This window comes from Corythoichthys intestinalis, chromosome 7, assembly GCF_030265065.1.
Source record: "Corythoichthys intestinalis isolate RoL2023-P3 chromosome 7, ASM3026506v1, whole genome shotgun sequence".
Lineage (NCBI taxonomy): Eukaryota > Metazoa > Chordata > Actinopteri > Syngnathiformes > Syngnathidae > Corythoichthys > Corythoichthys intestinalis.
The window spans coordinates 43,365,981-43,393,273 of NC_080401.1; the positions used below are offsets into that span (position 1 = coordinate 43,365,981).

General features: G+C 39.8%; 1 protein-coding gene across 3 annotated transcripts; it reads right to left on the reverse strand.

Annotated features, from left to right (window-relative positions):
- Positions 1 to 2,918: 2,918 nt before the first annotated feature.
- On the reverse strand, positions 2,919 to 25,461 carry serbp1a (SERPINE1 mRNA binding protein 1a). 3 transcript variants are annotated; one of them, XM_057841862.1, is made up of 10 exons: positions 25,093 to 25,461; positions 16,414 to 16,600; positions 16,195 to 16,335; positions 12,526 to 12,597; positions 11,990 to 12,064; positions 11,732 to 11,903; positions 4,331 to 4,375; positions 4,131 to 4,231; positions 4,022 to 4,085; positions 2,919 to 3,954 (listed from the first exon to the last, which is right to left on the reverse strand). In XM_057841862.1, the coding sequence occupies exons 1-10, from the start codon at positions 25,355 to 25,357 to the stop codon at positions 3,898 to 3,900; spliced, it is 1,179 nt and encodes a 392-aa protein (XP_057697845.1). In that variant the 5' UTR covers positions 25,358 to 25,461; the 3' UTR covers positions 2,919 to 3,897. The 3 variants fall into 3 exon arrangements, with proteins under 3 accessions (XP_057697845.1, XP_057697843.1, XP_057697844.1); XM_057841860.1 differs by having other exon boundaries at positions 4,022 to 4,231; XM_057841861.1 differs by having other exon boundaries at positions 4,022 to 4,231; positions 11,732 to 11,900; positions 25,093 to 25,460.
- Positions 25,462 to 27,293: the final 1,832 nt, after the last annotated feature.

The following is a 27,293-nucleotide window of genomic DNA, read 5'->3' on the forward strand; positions in this document are numbered from 1 at the left end:
TCCACTTAACTAGACACAAGGGTATTGCGATAACTAGCTAGTAACCTTTGCTATGTGTGGAAGTCATTTAAAGTTGTGAATCAATCGTTAAAGTTGTTAAAATTTCTCCCGTTATTGCATTAGTTCCCTTCTGTCTACTTTAAACATGTGTAAGTTTTAAAATTGTTTCATCATTTAAAGATAGATTTAAGTTAAGATTTTGCCGATTTAGGAGCATTTTAGATTTTAAAAAATTACTTAGGTTCGCTAGGAAGGATCTCTACATCAGGGCCTTCCTGAGAGGTCTACTGCTTTAAGATGGCGGGTGTTTACAAACGAATGTAGTCCTTAAAACATGTTGGCAATGCAGCAGTGTCTGTCATTTGAATCTAGTTCTATAATATATCTACCGTGTCATGTGGGTGTAGTTTGTCGGCTATGGCTGCAGTCAGGTATTATTGGAGCCACCTAGCATCGCGGTTGCAACGGCGTCTTCCCCACTCCTGCTCTGCTCTCGTCCCCGTGAGTCCGTTTCTCTCAGACTTTTTATTCAACCAACTTAGTAACGCATAGTAACGCACGCCTTTCCCGCCTCAGTAACGGTAACGGCGTTGCCAAGATGAGAAAAGTAATTAATTAGATTACTCATTACTGAAAAAAATAACGCCGTTAGTAACGCCGTTATATTGTAACGCCGTTATTAACAACACTGCACATGACACATATTGACATCTGTCATAAGAATTCAGTAATGCCCATGATAGTGTCATGTCATAATTATAATGTTCTTATGACAGTCATATGATGCCGCTGTCAAATAAAGTGTTCCTATGAACCCAAATAAATCAACAAATAAACTGCACTGGACTATAAGCCGCAGGATTCAAAATGAGGGAAAAAAGTAGCGGATTATAGTCCAAAAATTAGGGTAATCTTAGAATAGGAAATTTCACACACCTTTAATAGTCATAAAACCTGTAATAATGTAACGAATCGGGCAAATGTGTTTTATGTGGTGTACCTGAACGCATCGCGTGGCTTACATTGCTTACTCTCACAAGAAAATCCGCCGTGCGTCTGTCTTACGGGAAAACAAAAACTGGCGCAGTCATAAATCATCGTATTTCGAGCAAGTCGTTGGATGTAGAAACAAATGGTGAGTCAAATTTGAAGTCGGATGTCTGAAAGAAGTGTCGAAGCGATCGTATGTCAAGGTACCAATGGATATAAATTTATTCCCAGCTCTTTCACACTGTGATAGAAATGAGCACCAAGTACTAGCACTAGTAGTAGTGAAGTAGAACAGTAACGTTCAATATATTTTTAAGACCTTTCAAAATCGTATTTAAGACCTCTTATGAGATTTTAGAATTTTAGATGTTTTTACGTCTTACATTAAAAGTATTGGATTTAAGACTTTAGACTGTTTAAGATACCCTGCAATCAGTTGCAGTCTTTCACCTTTCTCCGTCTAAGACTTAAAGCTCTATATATATAATGACTTTAGTTATATAAGTAATTTAGAATGTCTTCCTAAATGTTAGAATTGACCCTACCATTATTCAGCGATTTGCATTATGTTCAGACTTATTTACATCTTTTGACTTGCTGAATGGGCCAGTCCATTTTTTCCCCTCAAACGCACGTTTGATTGGCTGATGACTCGACCCCCCCACCCCCCAACACAACCACTCACAAAAATGCAACATGTCGACAACATGTCACCTCCTCTAACCCCTACGTTTTTTTTTCGACCACTAGCAGCAGCAGCCACTGTAAGTAATGTAAAAAGAAATCAATGTTGTAGAGGTGGGGGAACAGACTACTAATTTTGCTACTAAAAGTCCTACCACAGAGTTAACAATAAACTGTGAGAATGTGCTAACCTGCAAAATACAATGAGGAAGCTGTTAACATTTTATTAGACTTACGAAACACTTTGTTAATCCCTGACTACAATTTGTTATTTTTAATTTATTTAGACACACAATGTTGAGTGGTCTTAAGAAAAATGTTCATTTTTTGCATTCCTGGATAGTTAAGAGATGTTTAACACGTGTGTGTTAATATAATTTATGTTCAAATATTGCAATATCAATTTGCTAATAAAGTCTAGACATTTATTCTGGAAGTTTTCAAAATGTTTTAGTAGTTTTTCATAACAAAGGTCTGAATCAAACGGTTTATCACCTGAATCAACACACATTAAAGTATAAGTCAATACAGATTTATTTTGTCACCTGAACCAATACACATTAAGGTATAAGTCAATACAGATTTATTTTGCATTGATAAGTTAGCCTATCAATTAATTAGGTTTATATTCATGAGAAATGTAGCCCTGACCCCCGTTCACCCAATCTGTTTGGTCTTATTAATGTCCCGTCCCCGGCAAAAAGTGGACATGTAGGTTATGCTGTTATATCGTCCCTACCAACGTTGACACCAAACCTACGCCCTTGCGTGAAGAGTAGGTGGAGTACGGAATCTAAGCTACTCGCATTTGATTGAGTAAAAATACAGGGTGTTCAATCATTCCAACGAAAATTGTCACAATTATTGGCCTACGAAATGGGGGACAAAAATTTGGGAACACCCTGTACTACAGGCATTTAAATCCAACAGCTTTTTGCCTACTTTAGGAAATATTGGCTTTAAGTTTTTCTCCACTATTCCACATTGGAAAAATGAAATTGTTCATTTTATTAACCAAGATTTTTTTCCCGCTGGGATGCAAGATCTCATCCATCCTTATGTAACTTAATGTTAGATCAGAATTTGCCAGGAAACCTACATTGTCGCCATTGGTCAGAATAGTAGATGTTAAATGGACAAAGAGAGTACTCCAGAATCTATGAATGCAAATTAGATTGATATAGCTCTTGTATTCTTTTTCCGCATTTGTTCGTTTTTCAGCTACAAAAAGGACAGTGCAAACATTTTACCGACCATCTTTATTTAACGACAGAGGCCACCAATAGCAGGGCAGGAATTCACACATTTGCAGAAGCACGTCAGTTGTTCCACACAATGAGCGACGACTGTTATTTCTTTCAGAGCGATTATGCGGGCGGTGGTGCGGGCCGCCGTGGGTGACCAACGGAAGCGGAGTGTGTAAACAGTAGCACAAGTAGATGCTCAAGGCGCTTTCTACCCTCCCCCCCTTAAAAAAAATCTCCTAAACTAAGGGAAGGGCTTCAAATGAACCCACTGGACAAAAAAAATAACTCATAATTTGTGCAAATTTGGTAACTGCATGCTTTTTTGTCCCCCTTCCAAATATGACCTAATGTTGCTATACAAAAAGAAGCCTTGTTTAAAAGAGTCTTCTTTGCGTCGTGTCAAAAAAAAAAACAATCTAAAAGAATTCATGAAGTTTCGGCAGGTTGTCTATGTCAAGAATATAGACCCTCCTGTGTATAAAATACATAAAAATATCCCAGTGCTGAAGCAGAACAAAAACAAAACTGCAAATGTCAATGAGTCCAACGGGCAGCAGCGCACACCACGCGGTAGATGCTCGACTATTTTCTGAACGCAGATTTTGAAAGCAGCAATTATAAAAGAGTCTATCAATGGACAAATGCATAACCTCTGAAAAAAAATACTGTATGAAAGCATCCCTGCTACTTTGTTTCCAAGTACAAAAACCTCTACCAATAAGCTGCTCCCGAGTAGCAAGAAGTCCTTTTTTTCATTTTTGTTTTTTTTTCTTAATTTCTTGTTTTTTTTTTCAATGGTTTTGTTTTTATTGGGTAAAACGCAGTCCTCACATCGAGTGTCACGGTTCATGACAGTCTTCTCCGCTGTTTCACTTAACTGAAGGATCCAGGAACATGCAAGCCTCATAGTAGAGGTGCTCAAGGATTGGCGGGGGGGGCTTCCTGCAGGCCCACCCCCAAAGTGTGGCCGAGGCTCTCAGGCTAAGGCCGGGAAGGCCTCGGGGTCGTCCACATTTGGCACCGAAACGAACGACTGCGGAGGCAAACATCTTGTTGTGGTTTGGACATCATGGTGAAATATTCATACGACGTCATTTTACCTTCTCGGCCCTTCCACCGCGCGCCGGCCTTGGGGTGTCGCCGCTGCGCTCACCGGGCGGCGGTCCGCCGCGTCCACGTCCCCCCCGCCCGCCACCTCCGCCACGCGGCCCGCCGCGTCCGCGGCCAGGGCGTCCCAGGTCTCCGAAGTTAATTTCCAGCTGGGACGTGATGTCGTTGGCCGGTTTACGGAAGTGGGGCTCGTCATCCATCTTTAAAAAAAAAAACAAAAAAAAACGAGGCAGACGGTTAAATCACATGAGTATTTCTTAAACTTTGTTGGCAAGTGTCGCGTAGATGCAAAATCTCACCTTAGACTCGAACGCCTCTGAATCAATCAGCTCATCCTTTTTACCCTGCAAGATCAAAGAAAGCACAAATTTGGGCAAATTCTGTGGGAACCGTTTACCCGATTGATCCCTGGAATTTGCATCATGCAAATGGTTTTGTTAAAGATTTTGGCAACCACCTTCAGGTTTGAGTTTGAACAAGTCTGGACATTCTTGTGGTGTTAACTCATTGGCTTCCATTCACAGCGTTAGTGCTGGGTGATAGAAAAACAATCTGCCATCACCACATGGGCCATTTTATAACATCATCATCTACTACAATACCTGACAAAAGTCTTGTCGCTTATCCATTTTGTAGAAACAATTAGGGCTGCAGCTATCGAATATTTTAGTAATCGAGTAATCGACTGAAAATTCTATCGGTTAATCGAGTAATCGGATAAAACAATTTTTAGGTGAAGAGCAAATATAAATATACATGAGAAAACAAGACATTTCGTCTAATCTTGAACCATTTTCAGTCAATCAATGTCTTTATTTTCGATGTATATTGTTGAAAACAGCCAACAATTGCATCTCAGATGTAAGTAGGATGAAAAAAAAAAAGACTGATTCACTGCTTTCACTCAAAAAACCTTTAGATCTTATTAAAAAAAAATATATATATATATATATATATATATATACTAGGCCTGAACGATATATCGTTTAAACATCGCCATCGCGATGTGCGCATGCGCATTAGTCCCATCGCAAGGACGTGCGATAGTTTTTTCATTTCATTTTTTTTAATCCACAAACGTTTGTTTTGAGGAAGGAGAGAGAAGGAGAGCGCACAGCTGCTTTCCCTCCAGCAAGTCATCGGCTCCTCCCCCTCCCACCGCGGCAGCGGAGTGGAGGGAGGAGGGGCCGAACAGCAGAGCGGAGGGAGGAGGGGCCGTTCTCAAAGTGAAAGCAAAAAAGCAACACGTTGAAGCAAGGAAACGAGGCAAGACCGTCTCCAAAAGGAGTTTTGGAAGTATTTTGGCAAGAAAAAGACTATAAGGGACAAAAAACAGCCCTGTCGACAGTGCCTCGCCATGGTTGCATCAACAAGAAGTAATCTGTCGAACATGTGGGACCATTTAAAACGCAGGTATCTATGCATTCCTGCTAAGACCTTCCCATCAGAGGCTTTTTAGTACAGGTGGGAACATTGTTACGTGCCAACGTACTTGTCTCAAGCCTGCAATAGTGGATAAACTAGTAGTCTTGGCCAAAAACCTATGAGACCCAGTTGAGAATTGCTGAGCAAGGAAGGTGGACGATATGCAGACAAATACATAACACAGCTGGAGGAATGTCTTTTCTTCTTTTTATTCATGTGACAGCTATCAGGAAGGCAGGAAATTTGGTTCTATTATTCATCAGTTATTTGCAGTTATTCAGGTCAATTATTTACAAGTTCAATTGAGTTTCTGTTTCTTTTATATTTATTGTAAATCGTATTTTTCAAATAACTATATATAGTACTGCTGCACATAAAGTTTTGACACTTAATATTTTTGTTTAAATATTTTTACAACTTTGTTGCCGTTTTGCAGTTTTATATTGTAATATTTTGTGTAAACAGCTCAGGGGACTAATGCACTTGCACTTTTATTAGTCAGATTTAATATTTAAGTTCAAATATGTTGACAACTTTGTTGTTTTACTGAGGTTTTTATTTATTGTTATAGTTTGTGAACAACTCTTTTATTTGTCATATTTAATATTTTTGTTCAAATATGTTTGCAACTTTGTTGTTATTTTACAGAAGTTTTTATTTATTGTTATATTTTGTCAAAAACTCAGGGGACTAATGCACCTGCTCTTTTATTTATCATTTAATGTATTTGCTGCTGTTGAAGTGCAAAATATTGTGTTCAATAAATGATCTATTTTGTGCAGACATGGCTTCCTGGATCCCTTCATAAAGCAATCTTCATCATTCACAAATGAAACGGTATTATATGAATACACTGTGGTCACGGTGTGTCAAGTAAAGTATTTCCAAACAGCTATTCAAGTCATCTAGTGAAAATTTCTTTAAAAAAGATTTTAAAAAAATATATATATATAATATCGCAATATAATATCGCAATATATTGCAAACCTCAAAAAAATTGCAACAATAGTTTTTTCCAATATCGTTCAGGCCTAATATATACATACCTAAAAATGACGTTACGATTGATAACACACATTACTTAAAAGTTAGGATTTTTTCCAACGTGTTTCAATTGAATTTCTATTTGTGTCAAGCCATTTTTAAGTTCTAGTTAAGTTCTAAGTTAGTCTAAACTGTAAGTCCTGATAGGATTTTGAGTTTTTGCAGTGTTCAAAATAAATGTATGATACAGGCTGTATTGGAGCACATTAGGGACCAGAGCTACTTGGTGTTTTATCCAGCAATGACTACTGAGCTAAAATTGATAGTTAGCATTATTGAGTTTTTATTTTACACCCTCATCACTCCACAACGCTATGTTATGTTAAAGCCTGTATGCAAGACATGTTAGCCACGCATCGACAATGGTCATAATTAATAGAAACCTAGCCCTCCGCAGGGCTAACATTACGTGAGCTTGTGAAAGTAACGTTAATCTTATTAACGCTTAGCGCTCTGTATTAGCGCTTAGCGCTCTACTGCTTTAAGATGGCGGCTGTTTACTAACGCTGCCCAGACGTGGCCGAGTCTGTCATTTTGCATCTAGTCCAACATACACGTGATCTCTATGAGACTCATCAGACGCTACCTGCTATCAACGTAGCATCGTGCGGGCTAGTATTTAGCAACGTCGGCATCGTTTGTAGCGGCTGCCGGCTGATGTAAGTTTTTTATTTTTGCTTCTTCCTCTACGCACGTGACATCACCGCGTTGTCCCGCATTAAAAGTAGTCAGAGCAAAACGTGATGCTTAGAGCTGTAAAAAATAAGCGATTACTCGAGGTGAATAAAATTACTCGGATCAGTTTTTAAACTCGAGTTACTGGAGTTACTCGAGTTGCTCGAGTATTCGTTTTAGCTCTAGAAACAATTGCTGATAACTAAAGATGTCCGGATCGATCGGCATCTTGATCGATCGGATCCGATCACGTCATTTTCAAAGTATCGGGATCGGCAAAAAAATATCGGACATGCCTTTTTTAAATATATTTTTTTTTTTTAATTAAATAGTTTTCTAATTGTGTTTAACATTACAAACAAAATGTCTTACACTCATCCAGAGTCTTTAGTCTTGGCTTAAAGTAGGGCTATCAAATTTAGGGCTATCAAATTTAACGAGTTAACGGCTGTAATGCGTTGCACGACCCACTCATGCATTGTCGCGTTCAATCTATAATAGCGCCGTTTTACCTAAACATAGAGCTAAAAGGCAGCGTAAAATGAGGAGAGTGAATTTTGGCAGTCTTTGGAGCCTGTTTTTAATTGGCTAAAACCTTAAAATCCCTCTCTCAACAATTAGAAATATCGTGGGAAGCAATGTGGGGAAGAAAGGTAGTATTTGGGGGAAGAAAGGTAGTATTTGATCTTTTTCTTAACACCCTATGTTATTTCCCAACGCAGAGAAGATATATCAATTGGTGCCACTACGCACAGTCATGGTTGCACTTCCCATCATGCATTTGGGCAGAACAGTTAAATGGCTACAGCAGGGATCCCCATCTGCCGGGCTGCGGACCGGTAACGGTCCGTAGCGCATTTGCTACCGGGCCGCATAGAATTAATAATTTAATAACGACCGCATTCTGGCTGAATTAACCCTGTGCCCCTCAACACACCAATATCCCTGTCTACTCTAGATATAATACTACGGGATAGATTACAATGTCGTCATAGAAATCCATTGATTGGACTGCTAGCAGTACATCTTGTTTGTGTATATAATATATCTATGTGCGCTTGTCCTCGATAATAACGTATTGCTAGGCCGCGGGCGCAGCACATTTGTTCCCGGCAATAATTAGCCCCCACACGAGCGAAGATGGCTGGAAAACAGATGTCTTTGGAGATATTTTTACGGCGAAAAGGGCACTTGACGAGCCTACAACCTCGAAGACCCACGAACTGCGAAGGAGAGGATTTGTGACCCGTTTGTGAATAAACCGAGTGATTCGAGCATGTCTGTGAAACAGGAAGATCAACTTGTAGAGATCGCAAATGACGGCGAACTTATTAAACGTACATTTGAGACAACAACTCTACCGAGGTTCTGGATTCAAGTCATTCTGGAATATCCTGACATCGCTACAAGAGCATTGAAAACCTTGCTACAATTTCCAACATCACATCTTTGTAAAGCGGGCTTCTTAATTGTTTAACAACAAGGCGAAGTCGTTAATGGTGAGAGCGGTGTGCAGTTGTGTGCAGCTTACATGGCAGGGTGTATCTGAGGAGAACTTTTCCACAAGTCCTTCCATGATCAAACGTAAGTAAATATTCCTTTCTTTCCAGAAAGTTTGTAGCGTTTACTTTGAAATCGCTGCATTAGCGCATTTTGCGGCTATGTTTAACGTTACGCGCATGCGCAGAACCGCATCGTTGCAATTTTTGATGGGTTGCAAAATTTGTCAGAACACCAGTCCGTGAAAAAAAAGACCCAAATAATACCGGTCCGTGGTGCAAAAAATGTTGGGAACCCCTGGGCTACAGTATCATTTACTGAAAGCTCAACAAATACACTAGATGGCAATATTTAGTCAGAGTATACAAATTCACATTTATCCTTTAAGAATTACAAGTCTTTCTATCCATGGATCCCTCTCACAGAAAGAATGTTAATAATGTATATGCCATCTTGAGGATTTATTGTCATAATAAACAAATACAGTACTTATGTACTGTATGTTGAATGTATATATTTGTCCAAGTTTTATTCATTTTTTTCTTAATGCATTGCCAAAATGTATACGATCGGGAAAAATTATCGGGAATGATAAGAATTGAATCGGGAGCAAAAAAAATCAATCGGATCGGGAAATATCGGGATCAGCAGATACTCAAACTAAAACGATCGGGATCGGATCGGGAGCAAAAAAACATGATCGGAACAACCCTACTAATAACCTGACTTTTATTTATTCAATTGGTTTCAGAAATGGCTCATATGAAAGCTGAGACCCCCACAATTGATGTTGAATGTACAAAAATATTTGTTTCACTGAAAACAATCATCGTTGAATAATGGAATCGAATCGAATCGTGGGGTGCCTAAGATGGCACAATCGTAATAATTAAGAGTCACTCGATTTGAAAAATTGATCGAGGAATTTTCTCCACCTCGAGGAATCATTTAATTTTGCTATCAGGACTTACAATTTAGAATAACTTAAAACCTATCGAGCACTTAATAATAGCTTTACACAAATGCAAATTCAATTGAAACACATGGGGAAAAACACCTAACTTTTAAGTGATGTGTGTTATCAAGCATAACATTTTTATGTAAGAAACAGTAAGTAACATCTTATTAAAAATAAGTCTAGTTACTTATAAAAAAAGTCTAGTTTTTTGAGTGAAAGCAGTGAATCTGTGCAATGCAATTGTTGACCGTTTTCAACAATGTACATCTAAAATAAGGACATTGTCAAAAAATGGTTCAATATTAAGTGAAATGTTTTCTCATGAATATTTATAATTGCTCTTTACCTTAAATTTTATTTATCCGATTAATCTATGGAATTTTCAGTAGAATACACAATTTGTAAAATATTCGATAGCTGCAGCCCTACTACCTAAATGATTTTGACTTTAGTCTCGTCCGCCATTTTGTCTCCAGTGTTGTTGTTTGTAAGTCGCGCAAACAGTACCTTATTGCACCTCAGTTTTTTTGTATTTTATTAATTTGACCGTTTCTGCCATTTGGCAAAATGTGTATTTGATTATGTTTAATTTTGTTTTGTGATGCATGCTTTTATTTTGGCGCAGGAAGCATAGAGCAGGTAGTACTACTGCACATGACTAAGACTGCATGTACACCCGAAGAAAAACGAATTTGCGCACATTAGGAAGAGCGCACGCCATATGCACGCGGACACGAGGAAGAGCGCATTTGCTCCTACGTAGAAGTCGCGCAGCCGAGGGAAAGAAGGGAAAACAGCTCGCTGTCTAGCTAGGACTCAACTCTAACGTCCTGGCGAGGAAAGTACAATGAGGTATTATACATACTACTGGTGCACGATAATTATTGGTCCGATAAGTATCGGTCCGATAATAGGTACTATGACGTGTATCCCGATAAATCCAATAACATTTATAATAGAACCGATAATATGTACTGTTCTGGCTTTACAGTTTCTAGTATGGGAAATCAGTTGACCATTTGTGGGCCATTGCTGTCACCTGCTGGTCAGAATAATTCACTGCATCTATTTTTTTGTTACTGTAGTTTGGTTCAATCACTTACACATTGCGGTGTCTAGCAGTAGCATTGACAGTCGTGAATGCTTTCTGTTACGTTTCCACCTCGGAAATATATGTAAGTATTTTATGTTTACTATAACATATGGATGTGCAATATATGTTTACTTCTGTGGTGAAGGGTCATATGTACAGAACTTCATAAGTTGTGTTATAGAAGCCAGCCAATGCTTTAGTAGCTCAACCTAGTGTGCTATGTTATACATATAATAGTTGTGTATATAGGTTTATTGTGCAGTTTGTTGTATATTGAGTAGTGAATATGTGTATTTTTCTGTTGTACTTTCACAATGTTAAGACGAGTGTCTTCCCATAAAAGCAAGGAAAGACCAAGCCGTGTGGTTTATGGAAGTGCAATTATTCTTAGCTGGCTGTCGGGCAATGCAGAAGTGAACCGCACTGTTTCGTTCATGTCATTATGAAAAATCTGATGAGATCAAAGGCAAATCTATGTTGAATCCACCACTAGCTTTTTTCTTTTCTTTTTAAACCTCCAGGTGTTCAAAAACTCAGGTTATACATTTAAAAAATTATATATTTATCGGTTATCGGTATCGGCTTTGAGGAGCAGGAAGTTATCGATATCGGTTTTAAAAAAAAAAAAAAAAGGACATCGTGCACCCCTAATACATGTTTTTGGATAGTTATTTTGAGATTTAAAGAGTATTTAGGGATATTAAAGGGTTCATTCAGACTTTCGCAGAAATTCGGGTTACGTCGCCAGCAAAGGAACGGAACTCGTTCGTAACACTGGAACTACCTGTATATTAAAGGTCCTATGCGGAATTTTGTTTGTTAATTACGACCCTCTGAAAAATGGCACGATAGGCCTGATTTCTGATCACGTGATCGTATCTGGACATCCCTAGTAATATTACACAATCCAAAATGGCCGACATTGCACAGCCAGGTATCGGGTGTTAAAAAAGATGGTACCGTTACAAAACTATTGAAACGAACATTTACTGCAACAAAACTCACTTCAGCCTTGGACTTGTGCAGCACGAATCCTTTGTTCCAGTCGGCCCCTTCGTTGGCTTTGCGGATGTTGAACTCCACCTTGGCGCGCTCTTTGTCCTGCATGGCCTTCCACTCATCCAGGGTCATCTCTTTGGGGCCTTCCTCCTTTACCTCCTCCACCTCATTCTCCCTTCAACAAAAACACGAGAGGCGCACCGTGAGTGCCCGTGGTGGCGGCCGGAGCGCTTTTTCAGCGTGCCCAGGAGGAGATCAAGTTACTTGTTCTCAGAGTCAGCGGGTGGATGCTCCTCGCCTTCGGTGGGCTCTTCGGTCACGTTCGACTGGTCAAGTTCACTGTGGGAAGCGGCGTTACATCTTTAAACGCTCCAAAAGCTGGACCAATTTAGAAGTCGAATGGTTTTTGTACAGTTTTACAAATGTCATTTAGTGCTTTTTGAAGCCACTTATAACAGCACTTTAAACTAATTTAATGTCCATGCCCAACTGCAGATAGTTTCACACAAATTGTAAGCGATAAACAATTACTATTTTTAATCATTTTATACAACCTAAAGCAACAATAGGTTAATTTTCCACCTTTATAAAATATGTCGACTGACAACTAGCTGGATGAGACCTCTTTTATATCTTGTGGGGATCTGTATCACTTTCACCGGCACTAACTTTGAGGAAGGTTGCAGGAACCTTGCCACACACAAAAAAAAAACTAGAAATTTACAAGTTTCTTAGCAAATTTCCTAAACTAGTAATGAACTTTTTAGGACCGTTAGAACATGTTGCTTGGCTTAACTTACTTGAGTTCATCTTTGACTGTGCCCCAGTTGTGAGATCCACTTCCACCACGCTTCTCTTCGCCTTTTAGACCACTGGGAGGAATAAAAAAAAAATAAATCATTTTGGTAGAAGTGCTCAGCATACTTATTGACCATTACACCAAATCTGGATGCAGCAATAAATTGAATGATATTCTGTAACAATTACTTTCCTACAAAGGTAGCATTGCTATCATCGTCAACATCCATGAATACAAATTTACATTGGTGCATTGAGAACTGAACTGTAAATAAGCAATTTTTTAAAAAATGCTTTTTCCCCCCCACTCAACTTTTTTGAAAGTCAAACTAATATAGTCCTTTCTTTGGCTTAAAACAATGTTTTAAAAAAACTTAAAAGTTGTGTGTTCAAAATGTATAAATGGCACAAATTTCGCTTTTTTCATTTCAACTATAGAACTAACAATAATATGCTATTAATAGCCTATCAAAACAACATTTAGAGTATATATAATTACTAGAGATGTCTCGTTCCGATCACGTGTTCAGAAATCAGGCAGATTGCGCCATCTTTCAGAGGATCGGAACCGGCTGAAAAGGATCGGGTCTTTAATTAAAGAGATATATTTATGTTTGTCTGCTTCAAGCGCGTACAGCCTTCACGCTCCCCCCTGCTGCTTTTCTTGCTCATCAGTGCACTGCTGTTTGCTGCTTGTTAAAAGTTTTATTTTATCTTTATTTGATCAGGCAGTCTCATTGAGAATAATATCTCTTTTACAAGAGAGGCCTGAGTACAAAGAAATATTCACAAATATCAAACAACACAAAATTAACGGAAACAGTTACAATAATCAGTCAAAACATCAGACAAAAGAGATTTAAAATCCCCAAGATGAATGATTGACTGAAGTTTAAGAGTAGTTTGCAATTCATTCCATTTAAGAGGAGCACAGTAGCTAAAGCCAGTTCTGCCAACATTAGTGCGAGTGAATGGAATGTTTAGGGTTAAGTAGTTGGATGATCGTGTTATGTAGTTACTGGATTTGAATGACAGGACAGATGTGAGGTAGTTCGGAAGTTTGCACAGTAAAGCCTTATAGATGAATAACATGATATGGATATTTCTTCTAGATTGTAGTGAGGACCAACCAACGTTTTGATAAAGGGTACAATGATGAGTGTGGAAATTGTCATTGGTGATGAAACGTAGTGCACTGTGATAGACCGGGTTTAACTGTTGAAGAGTTGATGGAGCTGCATGACAGTACAGGATGTCCCCATAATCAAGTACAGAAACAAAAGAAGATAATACAATGGTTTTTCGGTTAGAAGTTGACAGGCAGCCTTTGATTCTATACAGGAAGCTAAGTTTAAATTTAAGTTTACGGATTAGATGATGAATATGAGTTTTTAATGATAAATTACTGTCAATCCAAATTCCTAAGTATTTGTATGAATCAGTTGAGAGTAATTTGAGTACCATTTAGGGATTTGATTCGGGTAAATCATTGTCAAAGTTAATGATGAGTGACAGCTGACAAAGCTTTGATGTAGCCAGAAAAACGCTGCATCTGTCAATCATCGTTGAGCTTTTTAAACACTAGCGTGTTCTGTCTTAAATGTTCTCAGCAGCCTGAGCGGATTTGAGTAGAATAAAAATATATAATATGAAAATAAAGTTCACAACAAAGTAAAGTGAAACCGCATTATTCGAGCACCTTGCTTTACGTGTTTTTCCACAATACGAGCATCATTAGGACAAAAACGGAGTCTCTTTATGCTCGCAGTTTTTAATATACAAGCGCTAAAAAAGCTGCTCTCTCTCTCGCTTGGCATGTCTGAGTGCCTCGACATCCCGTCAGGTGGCATGCAAGCCTTCTCTTGCTTTGGCTCCCCAAGTGTCTCAGCGTCAAGCTAGGGGCATACGAGCATCTCGCGTCAACAAAACGCCCATTGGCTCCCTTCTTTCTCATCCACGTTGTCCACGGTGATAGAATTTTGTATTGAGGTGAGTAAAAAAAATCCTTGGAATTGAAACGAAGCAAACCATGAAAAGCATGTGCACGTTAGTGATCTTTGTAAAGTGTATAAGTGTTCAGTTCTACAATCTGTTAAGTGTTTGTACATAAATAACATTGTTCTACTTAGGCCTGTTGCGATAACAAATTTTAGTGTGCGGTAATTTATCTCATAAATTATTGCGATATGCGATATTGCGCCCCCGCCCTATTTTTTTAAAACCAATTTACAAAAACACAGTGAGAATACAGTATATATTAATAGATCAAGTACATCCATTTAAAGGCGATAAATGTTTACTCTTAAATTCAAAAATACTTCTTAAGAAATCACAACTAAAAACAATAGGCCATGGCTCTTAAGTAAAAGTCAAAAATATTAATACTGCACAAAAACACAGAAATAAAATGTCTTTTTCAAGGAAAAAAAATGCACTTAACTTAAGCATTTAGGCAAATGAAAACTTTTCCCCTAATAACTTCTGCTATGGCGTTCCATGTGTAATATTCTGATTGGATGTTTTCCGAGGCACCCTGAACGTGATGTTGTTTTGTTCATGTGACGCGGCACAGCCTGCCGAGACCCACAGGTTGAGAAAGTGTTAGCGCCGTGTGTTAATAAAAAACAAAATTGTCAGCACGTCGTGTGTTTGATTTGATTGCCAGAAAAACGTACATAATAGGACACCATACAGCCTCCTTTTAAATGTTGTCCTTATAATGATGATCTGCTGCATCGTAAATCACTTTGTGACTTTCCACCTCCATGATGGAGCGTTCTTTGTCCATATTCGCTGGTTAAACCGTGAATAAGCAACTGGGCTGTTGACTCCAGGCCCGGCTCCGCCTATTTTGATGGATGCGTCTCCGGCAAAAATAAAAAATAGCCTAAACCACGGAGCCCGCTGGAGATGGAGCACTGACGCGGCCAGTATACGTTGAACAATAGGATATAATGGGAACGGATTGGCTCCGGCGCTATTTTTTGCCGGACCCGGAACGAAGATGCATTTTGCGTAGTTGGTAACAAGGCAGCCGAACTTTTGACAGCATGTCTGCCGCACACGCGCACGCAAGGCGATAAATCGCAGCGGAAGACTTATCGCCTTCATTTTCATTTACCGTTTGATAAATGGAATTATTGCATATTGCGACAGGCTTAGTTCTACTACTAATTTCTTTTCAAAGCTCTCTTCATCCTTCTGTTGAATTATTGAATAATTGAATTTAGTTGATTTGAGTTTATCACTAGTAGACATTCAATTAATTTGAATCGGGAGGGTGGCATCTCTCATACATCAAACGGTTTGGATGTCTATGGCGGTCAATGTAAGCCAGTGAGTCAATTTTGGGGCATTTCAGGTCACTTCCTGTTGATTTTGGGGCATTTATGAGCTCACTCCCAGTTGATTTTTCGGTTACGGAATAGCAAGTGACCTTGGAAACTTACCGCATGAATAAGAAGTGACTCAAACTCAACAGAACATGACCTGTAAATGTCCTAAAATGAACAGAAAGTGACCTGTAAATCCCCCAAAAACTGAAAGACTGGCTGCGAATGTTCTGGTTTAATGAATTAATATTCATTCACCCATCCACGTCTAAATGTTTTGGCCATCTAGCGCTGTCAATAAAATTAGTTAATTTTCGACCAGAACCAGATGTTACTTACGCTCTGTCGCTGCCACTGTGTCTGTCAAATTCCCGTTTTCCTCTCGAGTCAAAACCGTCGCTGCGGCCCAAACCGCGCCCTCTGCCTCCGCGGAAGCCCCTGCCGCCACCGCGGCCCCTCATCGGCCGGTCACCGATGGGCCTGAAGAGGGACAACGAAGGCAAACATTGATCGTCGGCTCGTGATAGACGCTTTATCTGACCAGAAGAGGAAACTCACTTTTCCACAGAGAATTCGCCTCCTTCGGGCTTGTCGCCGGGCTCACCGGCCGGCCTCTCGAAGCGACGAGGGGGCCGCCTGTCCACGGGCCGTCTGTCTGCGGGGGGTCGACCCTCTCCTTGTTGGCTGCCCTGGGGTCTGGGGCCTTCGCCTTCCGGCTTGCGGCCCACTCTCCTCATGCCGGGGCCTAGGGATGACATGTTGTCACTTATAACTATGAAAACTAATAATAAACACGATGGGACTGTCTTAGTCACTGCCCATAAACTTTTTAACTTAATCGAATATTTTAGTAATCGAGTATTCTACTGAAAATTCCATCGGTTAATCGGATGAAACATTTTTTTTAGGTAAAGAGCAATTATAAACACATGAGAAAACAAGACATTTCACCTAACAATGAACCATTTTTAGACAATCAATGTCTTTACTGTAGATGGACATTATCAAAAAACAGTCGACAATTGCATCTTAGATGTGCATAGAAAAAAAATTCACTGCTTTCACTCAAAAAAACTTCTACATCTTACATATATATATCATTTCTTACCTAAAAATATCAAGCTTGATAACACACATCACCTAAAAGTTTGTTTTTCCCACGCGATTCAATTGAATTTCCATTAGTGTCAAGCAATTTTTAAGTTCGAGTTAAGTTTTAAGTTAGTCTAAATTTTATGTCTGGGTAGGCTTTTTAGTTTCTGCAGTGTTCAAAACAAATGTATGATACCTGCTGTATTGGAGCATATAAGGCACCAGTGCTACTTGGTGTTTCTCTCAGTGACTACTCGAGGAGTTCCAAAAACCAATTATTACATGCATCGCGATTCGACACGTGACGATTCGATTACAATTCATAAAGGTTCAAAAACGATGATTTTCCCTCATAACTGTATGACAGCCGCTCGTAGCTGAACGAAATTCAAGACATGTCTGCTGCCCAGACACCGTTAACGGACGCACGCACAACGTTATGATGGATGCTCCCGGTTACTGGGAGAGAGATTCATTCCTTTTTAAAAGACTGGAAAATGAATTTGTGTATGAGACAGGTTGCGCTTTTGTGCGCAAGTTAGTTTTTAGAGCAAGAAGGGAAGAGATAGTTTGTTGCTCCTTATCTTTCAGATGTCCAGCAGTAGTTTTAAGGCATTTCAATTGAAAAATGTCCTGAGTGTGTCTCTAAGACCTGTGTGCGTCAATAAGAGGTGAGCACATGAACCCTCTTGGACTGTTTAGCCTTTATTGTTCTTGTTTTTGAGAGCTAATTTGCTAACGTGTGTTACATATGCAGAACGTGTAAAACTATGTGTAAGTACAGCGGTAACACTACAAACATGCGAAATAGTACAGAAATCTGTTGTTGCAAGTGCTGCCTGGGAGCCGACATGCGTGGGTGCACGTGGGCGGGCAGGAAGAGAAGAAAGTGCACGCATTGTAATGAGTGAGTGTGTGGCAATGTTGGCGGCTGCCAGACTTTTTTATGTGCTCGGCAATAAACGCCACAAGTTAAAAGTGATCAAGAGCAGTTGTGATTTCCACCTGTCACTCCAAGAGTTACACAAGGGAGGTAACACTGTCAAAACAGAGCATATTGGTTAAAAGAAGTCTGATTTCTGAAGACACTTTGTGTCCAGAAAATGTGGAATTCATTCCACCAGTGTAAATTTGATTGTATTGTTGAGAAATAAGTACCCACTTTAAAATGGTTAATGTTTTTGCACTTTCTTGTAAAAAAATAAAAAAGCAGCTTAAGGGCAGCTTTTTGTTGTATAGGCATGTTTCCATCATTCCTGTTGAATCATAAGGATATTTTAAATAAATGGACATAAATTTGTTTGGCTACTTTATCAATCAGTAATGTAGGATGCATCGATAATCGTGATAATCGCGATAACAGTGATCATCGTCAATACCATGATCATCGTTCAAAAATCGAATCGTAGCACCCTGAATTGTAAGCGAATCGTGGGGTGCCTAAGATGGCACACCCCTAGTGACTACTGAGCTAAAATTGACAGCTTTATGTTTTTATTTTACACCCTCATCACTCTACAGCACTGTGTTTTTACAGATTGAAAAATGCCTGTATCGCATCGACAGTAGTCATAATTTTTAGAAACCTAGCCCTCCACAGGACTAACGTTATGTTAGCAGGGTACATTTAGCACTTCGTTTATTTAATTTTACCTTGTCCTGAGTATCGCTCCTCCTCTCTCGGAGTGAACCGGGTGCCTTCTGTGGAGCTGCAGCATTGACAACGTCCTGTAGTGTTATGCAAGCGCTGTCTTACAGTGAATACATGAAACAGTCTTCGCCTTGGTCTCACACTTTTGACATTTACTGCTTTTTCTTGGTGCCTTTCTCTTCGCTTTCATCGGCTTTCATCGGCTTCGTCATCGTTACCTCTATATTCATGCATAGTTGAAATCAAAGATATCCGCCACCTCTGTCTTTTTCCTGTACGCACGTGACATCAGCGCGTTATGCTGCATTAATAGTAGTCCGGGCAAAACGTCATCCTTAGAGCTGGCAAAATTAAACGATTCTTCGAAGCGGGGAAAACTCGATCAATTTTGAAAATCAAGTTCCTCGAATTATTCAAGTAATCGTTTCAGTTCTAAATGTTTTGTGAAGCCATTTCACCACAGATTTACTGTATCACAATTTTATTATTAGGGATGTCCCGTTCACTTATTTTTGCATGTGACCGAGTCACCTGATTTTGAGCATCTGCTGCGAAAGTCTAAATACCTTGAAAATGTATTAAGGACGAGGAAAAAGCAATGTCTTTTTTTCTCCCATTATTAACAAAGGTATTCCAACAATATAGCTAAGGATACCGTACAGTACATTTTGAGTAAACCGACTAAAACAAGACAAAATTAGTCTGACTTTTCATCAATGAAAACTACACAAAGAGACATTTTTGAATGACTAAAATCTGACTAAGACTAATAAGTACTTTCATCCAAAAGCCTTGGACAAAAATTAAAAGGGCTGCCAAAAACCACAGATGTAACACTTATACTACTGAAACAAACTTTGCAGAACAAGGGAAAAATGTCCAGCAACAATCACAACAAAGATAGGACGTAAACAATCACAACAAAGATAGCACGTAAATAAAAGCAAGTCATGTTCATCGTATAAATAACAATTTCTGGAGTTAATCCCACATACTTCAGAATTCAGATTCTACAGTAAGAATAGCTTTTAAATGACACCCTTTATGAAAAATCTTTATTTGTACATAAATAAAGAATTTAAGTGTTCCAAAATGTTTTTGTGAATTAATAAGCGTCAACAAAAAAATTCATCGCTAAATTACTTTAAAAATTTAGATTAGTGGACTAATCGTAAAATAGTCTGCTGACTAATCAGGAGAAAAATGTTAGAGGAGTCATGTCGTGTTCACTGTTGCAACTAAAAGGCAGTGTATCCACCCAAATCAATAAAAGCAAATGCAAACTCTTTCAAAACGAACCATTAAAACGCCACTTTAATTAAACGAATCCTCGAAGCAGCAAAATTTAATTCAAACTATTTTTTCTATTCGAATTACTTAAATTTATTTATTAATCGTTACAGCACTACCCGAAATCAACAGGAAGTGACAGAAAATCAACAGCAAATTACCCAAAATGCCCCAAAATTAAACTCATTGATTGCCATTGACCGCCATAGACGTCCAATCCGTTTGTTCATTCTCTGCCATTCTTCCTAGGTCAAATGAAATGGACATCTACCAGTAATAAACTCAATTCAATTCACAGCAGAAGGACGAAAATAACTTGTTTTTCTGTTCATAACTTGTAAAGTAAAATATTGTAGATTTTGTAAACCAATGTATGGATAACTGTTATGTCATCATATTGTGAGATAATCGTTATCGTGAACCTTGTATCGCGAATCGTATCATATGGAGAGGTACCCAGAGGTTCCCACTCCTAATATTAGAGGTGTGCGAAATTTCAGATTTTTAGATTATTCGCAATTCGGCTGTGGAAGATTCGAGAACGATTCACAAACATCCAAATTCCAATTATTGTAATATGTCAAGCAAAGCAGAACTAAAACACAGTCTGCGTGGCCTTCAGGACGCAATGAGGAACGGACCGAGAGTAAACATCACGCTGAATCGCCGGTTCACTCCTCGCTACGGCGACGAGTTGAAAACACCGCCAATTACCAAAAAGGGCAGAATTGGTAACACGTGAAAGCGGCATAAAGCCAAAAAAAGCGGACCAGAATAGCCAGAGCCTGGAATTATTTCAGGGAAAATATGGAGGTTGCCACTGTGTGTACTCTTTGCTAAGCTGAGCTCGTATATCACGGTGGCACGTCAGCTATGAGCGAACACTTGAAACGCCGTCACCCAAGTGTAATTTTTGAAGACAACAAGAAACAACAAGCTAGCGGATTGTAAGTCCGTACAACTTTCTCACGATTTTTTTTAATGGAAGTTGCCTTTATGTGCGTTGTATCAACGTGCATTTTTAATTCATAAAATAATTAATATATATATATAATTATTTAAAAAAAAAAAATTTAACTATTATTAAATTTATTAGGATCATGGAAGCTCCCACTTCGGGAAAAATATATACATATATCCTGTATGTACATAATATAATAAAAATATATGGAAACAGCACTGGCCTGCTTATTGTAATCCATGACTGCACTAATGTTAGTTACTTTATATTATAAAGTATTATTGTGTATATACATATAGTAGTATACTATAAAATTAATTCTATATATTTAATTTTTGTTACTGTGAGTATATGTGCCTTTCATTCAAAATAATTGTGGTAATATTTCAGTGTGCCCTCTACTTGACCTATTTTCAAGTTAAAACAAATAAAAGTTGAACAGTTTTTCCCCTCCCCCAAAAATGCGGCCTGCACACCAGAAAAACATCTGAACTCACACAAAGTATTCTGAAAATGGTTGTCCAGGACATTGCAATTCATTTTAACATTTAGAACAATATAGACAATGACATACCACAAAAAGAGTAAGAATTGTTTTGACTCCTGTTAAAAAGGTGAAGTCACAGTGTTTCCGTTTCCGTTTACATTTTTTATTTTTGCACTAGTTAATGCCAGCAGCATTTGCCCTCATTGTTTACGATTTATTATTGATATTTATGTTATTTATTTATACGTTAAGAATTTAGGTGTTCCAATTTTTTTTTTGTAAATTAATAAGCTTCAACAAAAATGTCATTATTAGAGTAGTAAAAAAAAAAAAAAAAAAAAATTTGATTAGTTGACTAATCGTAAAAATAGTTGGCTGACTAATCGGGAGGAAATTAGTCGTTTGGGACAGCCCTAGTTTAAAGCTGCTGATACAGACTGGGGACTTGAGTATTTTATTTACTTTTATAAAATGTTAACTAGATACTGAAATAGTCATTTATTTAAACCTGAGATGCTTTTTGTAACTAATGTACGAAACATGAAAAGCAGCTAATAGCTTTGGGGGGGGGGGGGGGGGGGGGGCGTCAAAAATCGATTTATAATCTAATCGTAGCCTCTGAATCCAAGGGCGTACGTTTGGTCTCAACATTGGTCGGGACAATATGTCAGCATAACCTGCATGTACACTTTTTGCTGGGGACGGGACATTAACAAGACCAAACAGATTGGGTGAACGAGGGTTGAGGCTACATTTCTCACAAATATCAACTAAATTAATTAAAAGGCTAAATGATCAATGTAAAATCTGTATCGACTTATAACTGTCATGTGTATTGATTCAGGTGATACACCATTCAATTCAAACCTTTGTTTTCAAAAACTACTAAAAACATTTCGAAAACTTCCAGGATAAGTGTCTGGATTTAACTTATGAAACTTCATCTTAGCCTACATTGTCCTTCACCACAAGAGTAATACATTGCTTTATTTGGTTGTGTCTTTCACCTTCTTCCCCCTTGTTTTCATCTCTAAAGTGCATCAGTGTGTTGAGCAATTATGTTAAAAAATACATTTCTCACAGTTAATGGAGGTTTACAGAAGAAAACACCTCCCTCTAAGCAGCTCCCTACTCGATTTTTGCAGGTTAGCAAGCTCACACAGTTTAATGTTATGCTAACTCTGATGCAGGTCTGACTTTCAGTAGCAAATTTATTGGTGTGATCCCCACCTCCACAAGATTGACGTCTTTTCACATTACTTACAGTGGCTGCTGCTGGCCGGAGAAAAAAAAGAGGAGGGAGCATGTTGTCGACATATATATGTCGGGTCTGTGAGTGCGTGTGCGTGTGGGTCAAGTCATCAGCCTATCAAAAGTGCGTTTAAGGAGAAAAGACCGGCACATTCAACAAGAGAAAAGGGGTAATTGTAAGTCTAAACATAATGAAAATTAATTTACTTAATAATTGTAGGGTCAATTCTGATCCTAAACATATTGGAAGACAATGTAAATGACCTATACAACTGAACTTATTTTACAATGCAAAGGTTGCTTAAAAGTTGGTGGGGACAATTTGCACATCCTGAAAAGTTGGTAGTGTTAGGTCCCTACCGTCCCTCTGCAAACCTACGCCCTTGTCTGAATCGTAATCGTTAGGTGGCCAGATTCCCACTTCTACCTAATATACATTGCCTTAATTTCCCGAATATAACGCACACTTTTTTTCCCCCAAAATCAACTTGTCAAATCATGGTGCGCATTATAAACGGGTACATGGATGGAGACAGAAATATATATATATATATATAAACCATTTTTTTTTAATTGACACGGCCACGTCGTGTTGAAGAAACGTATGTGGCGATCCGTTGCCGACCTTTACGGTACCTGTCGTTACCATTTTGTTTCGATAATACTTCACTATGATCCGCCGAATGATTTCGTCTGTGTTAAATTCTGCCTTTTTCACTCTTCATAAAGGACAGAATTTAGTTTCTTGAACTAATTTCAGTCAACGTTTATTGCAGCTCCGCAACTCGGACCATAACAAACGTAACAACACAGACTTCCTGTGTGTGTCCGTCAACTAACCCAAACAACAATAGTTCCTATTGTTACTGTCGTGTCTGTTTTATTTTGTCTTGAAAAAAAAACTAGAATACTTCGAGTGCCGTGTTCAACGTTGTATTTCTTGTTTTCAATTAACTTAAATGCCGACAGTCCGGCTATAATGCGGCGCTCTTTTGTCTAGCCTCAGCAGCCCTCTGGCTCATAGAGAATCACAACATAGATATGACAATACAGCAGCATGGATCCACCAGTGCCACAACATAGAAAAACATAACTTAGAATACCAATATGTCACAGTGTCGACAGCGATGAGCGCTCTCGGATTCCCGATTTACGTTCTCACTTTCATTTTACCGTATCAATCATGGAAGAGACCAGGGCTGCAGCTATCGAATATTTTAGTAGTCGATTAATCGATTGATTAGTTAGTCCGAATAATCGAGTAATCGGATGAGGAACACGAAAAATTAAAATACCTGAGCTGAGCCTCAAACGGTATTTTTTTTTTTTTTTTTTAATGGGGATGCACATTACACACTGGTGCGCATTATATTCGGGCAATTACGGTATATCAAAATGCAATAATATCCTCAATACATCATACTAAAATGCCCCACTATAAGCAAAACATCATTCCCCCTCGCTTTACAGTTTCAGGTTTTAATCACGGCCAAGCCCGGGCCGGATTAATACCCTCGAGTCTCATTTCCGTGGGACGAGTTGACACAATCGAGTGTGATTGTCCGCTAAAGATTAGAGCGGTGTCAATCATTAGCTGAGGCAGCAGTGGATGAATGGGTCGGAATGCAGCCTGGAACTGCCCTATGTTTGAACCTCATATTACCTGCCTGACTTGCACTGAGCACCTGCACGTCGTGTGCTAACTAGAGATGCCCACACATCTCTTCAACACTATCCTGATGCTTGATGACTGAGGCACCTCGGAGGCACATGGCAGAAGTGCAGCGTGAGCCCTCGCTTGACACATGGTGGAGACATTGCTTCAGTCGCCCTGTATACCGAAAATAGAAGCACCCAGCAGCTGAGTGCAGCACACATGGAGCACCTGTCTCATCTTCTCTTCAGCAAGTAGAGCACTTGACCTCACACTTTACACACAGGCTGATCGTGGCCAACTGCGAGCAAGCAGGCAGATTCGAAACAATTTGAAAATATACGTTTTCAATATTGTGCGGAAAGCAGATGCTAATAGGAAAGCAAGATAGAAGCATGTGCGCGCTTATTTAAGCGCCGTCTGGTGACAATGCAAGTTGCATGTGGACTCATTTCTAAGCTGTGCACGGAAGTCAAATAAGACTATTCTAATAGGTTTCTTCTCATCAGATATTAAAATGACGACCAATAAACGTCATACTCAAGTTTGCAGCACAGGGCCCGGAACCATCAATGTGGGCCTCGAGCCAAAACAAAGTGAGGTCTTGTCACTTATATTCATAAAAAATGGTAAATTCGCGAGACTATGTTTAGGTAGTTGTCATTGTGGCATAAATGTGGCCAAAAAGAGCCGGGAGATAAGGTAAACGAAGAAGAGGGCAACCACGCGGACCTCACGTCACGGCAGCTAAATGCACCTTGCTTTCTGTTAGCAACCGTGTTAGCTTCCCCCAAGATTCCCCTGGTTTGTGCTAACAAGAAGGGACTCGAAAAGCAAGAAAAAGTGCTCACCATCTTTCTTTAGCGGGACGGGAGCTTGGGGTTCCGCCTTTTTGTCGGTCAGCGGGGTTTTTCTGTCTTTTTGAGACTCCTTTTTGGGCTGTTTAGCCGCCTGGGCTGCAGACTTGGCGGCACCGGGAGCGGCAGCCTCCTTCTTCTTCTTGGACTCAGCCTGAGCCTGCTTCATCAACTCAAACGGATCCGATTCATCGTCTAATAATTGGTCGTACCGATTGGTTACGGCGATGCCAAAACCGTCTTGCATTTGTCCGGGCATGATGGCGCCCCTTCAGCAGGATTTTCCTCCGATTCTACGAGGATTGGTGCGAACACTTCGCTAGGTGAAGCCACAAGATGGCTGGGGAAAGGAGATTCTTCTCTTCCGGCGCGATAGACATACGGGACCTCGGCGTTGGCGCGGGTGGGGCGTGTAGTCCGTTGAGGGAGCTGAGCAATGGGAAACAGGCCCGTAAGAACTACATTACCCAGAATGCCAAAGCTCACGTAGTTCGCCTACGGAAGCCATGCACGCGCGCTTCACAACACCACTCGTTTTGGGTCATTAAAGAGACTCGTCAGGCCTTTAATGCACAACATTTGCCAGCTTTGTGGTAAAATGACTAATAATAAAATGTTCGCATGATTAGCGTAACTCCCAGATGACGACAACAACCTCGACAGAGTATAGATAAAAGTTATAAATGGCAAAAGGTCCAGAATATAACAATTTTGTTAGAGTGAGTATGGATGCGAATGCACATGAACGCTTTTTTTTTTTTTTTTTTTTTGTTAAATATACGTAAATAAAATTATTAAAAAATCAGATTTATCAACTTGTGGAAATGCTAGACTTTTAATGATTTAACATAAAATTGAAGTAAACAAGTTTAGTGTTATGGAGTTTTTTTTAATAAGCCCTTTATTCCAAAAGTTTGCCCACTCTTAGTTTTATCTTTTGTTGTTGTTTTTCGGAGTACGCATAAGGAAAGACACAAATTACACAACCTACACAAAAATGTCAGTTTTTCTTCATGTTTTATTTTGTTAGTTAAAGGAACACTAGGTAACTTTTAAGTTTTGGTCGATTTTAGCGACACAGGTGGACAAAAACGGTAGTGCTTTGCATTAATCTGCGTTTCCCATGAGGACCACCACACAGTGTCATAAAATCTTGATCTCCCTGTTGCCTGCAGATGGATTGAACGGCATTTGGATGTCCAGCAGCTGTGTGAATGATGAATAGTATTGAGGTAATGAATCCATCCATCCATCCATCCATCCATCCATCCATTATCTTACGCTTAGTCCAGGTTCGGGTCACGGGGGCAGCAGCTTTAGCAGGGAAGCCCAGACTTCTCTCTCCCCAGCCACTTCAGCCAGCTCCTCCAGCGGCATTCCAAGGCGTTCCTAGGTCAGCCGAGCGACATTGTCTCTCCAGCGTGTCCTGAGTCGACCCCGGGGCCTCCCGCCGGTGGGACATGCCCGGAACCTCTCCAGGGAGGCGTCCAGGAGGCATTCGAACCAGATGCCCGAGCCACCTCAACTGGCTCCTCTCAACGCGGAGGAGTAGTGGCTTGACACCATGCCCCTCCCGGATAACCGGGCTCCTCACCCTATCTCTAAGAGAGAGCCCAGACACCCTGCGGAGGAAACTCATTTCGGCCGCTTGTATCCGGGATCTTGTTCTTTCGGTCACGACCCACAGCTCGTGAGCATAGGTGAGGGTAGGAACGTAGATCGACCGGTAAATCGAGAGCTTTGCCTTTTGGCTCAGCTCCTTCTTCACAACAGATCGGTGCAAAGTCCGCATCACTGCAGACGCTGCACTGATCCACGTGTCAATCTCCCACTCCCTCCTACCCTCACTCGTGAACAAGACCCCAACTCCTCCACTTGGGGGCAGGATCTCATCCCCGACCTGGAGAGGGCATGCCACCCTTTTCCGGCTGAGGACCATGGCCTCAGATTTGGAGGTGCTAATTTTCATCCCAACCACTTCACACTCGGCTGCGAACCGCCCCAGTGAGAGTTGGAGGTCACGGCTTGATGAAGCCAACAGCACCACATCATCTGTAAAAAGCAGAGATGCAATGCTGAGGCCACCAAACCGGACACCCTCAACGCTTCGGTTGCGCCTAGAAATTCTGTCCATAAAAATTATGAACAGAATCGGTGACGATTCTGTCGATGTCAAAACTACACCTGAGCTTTTT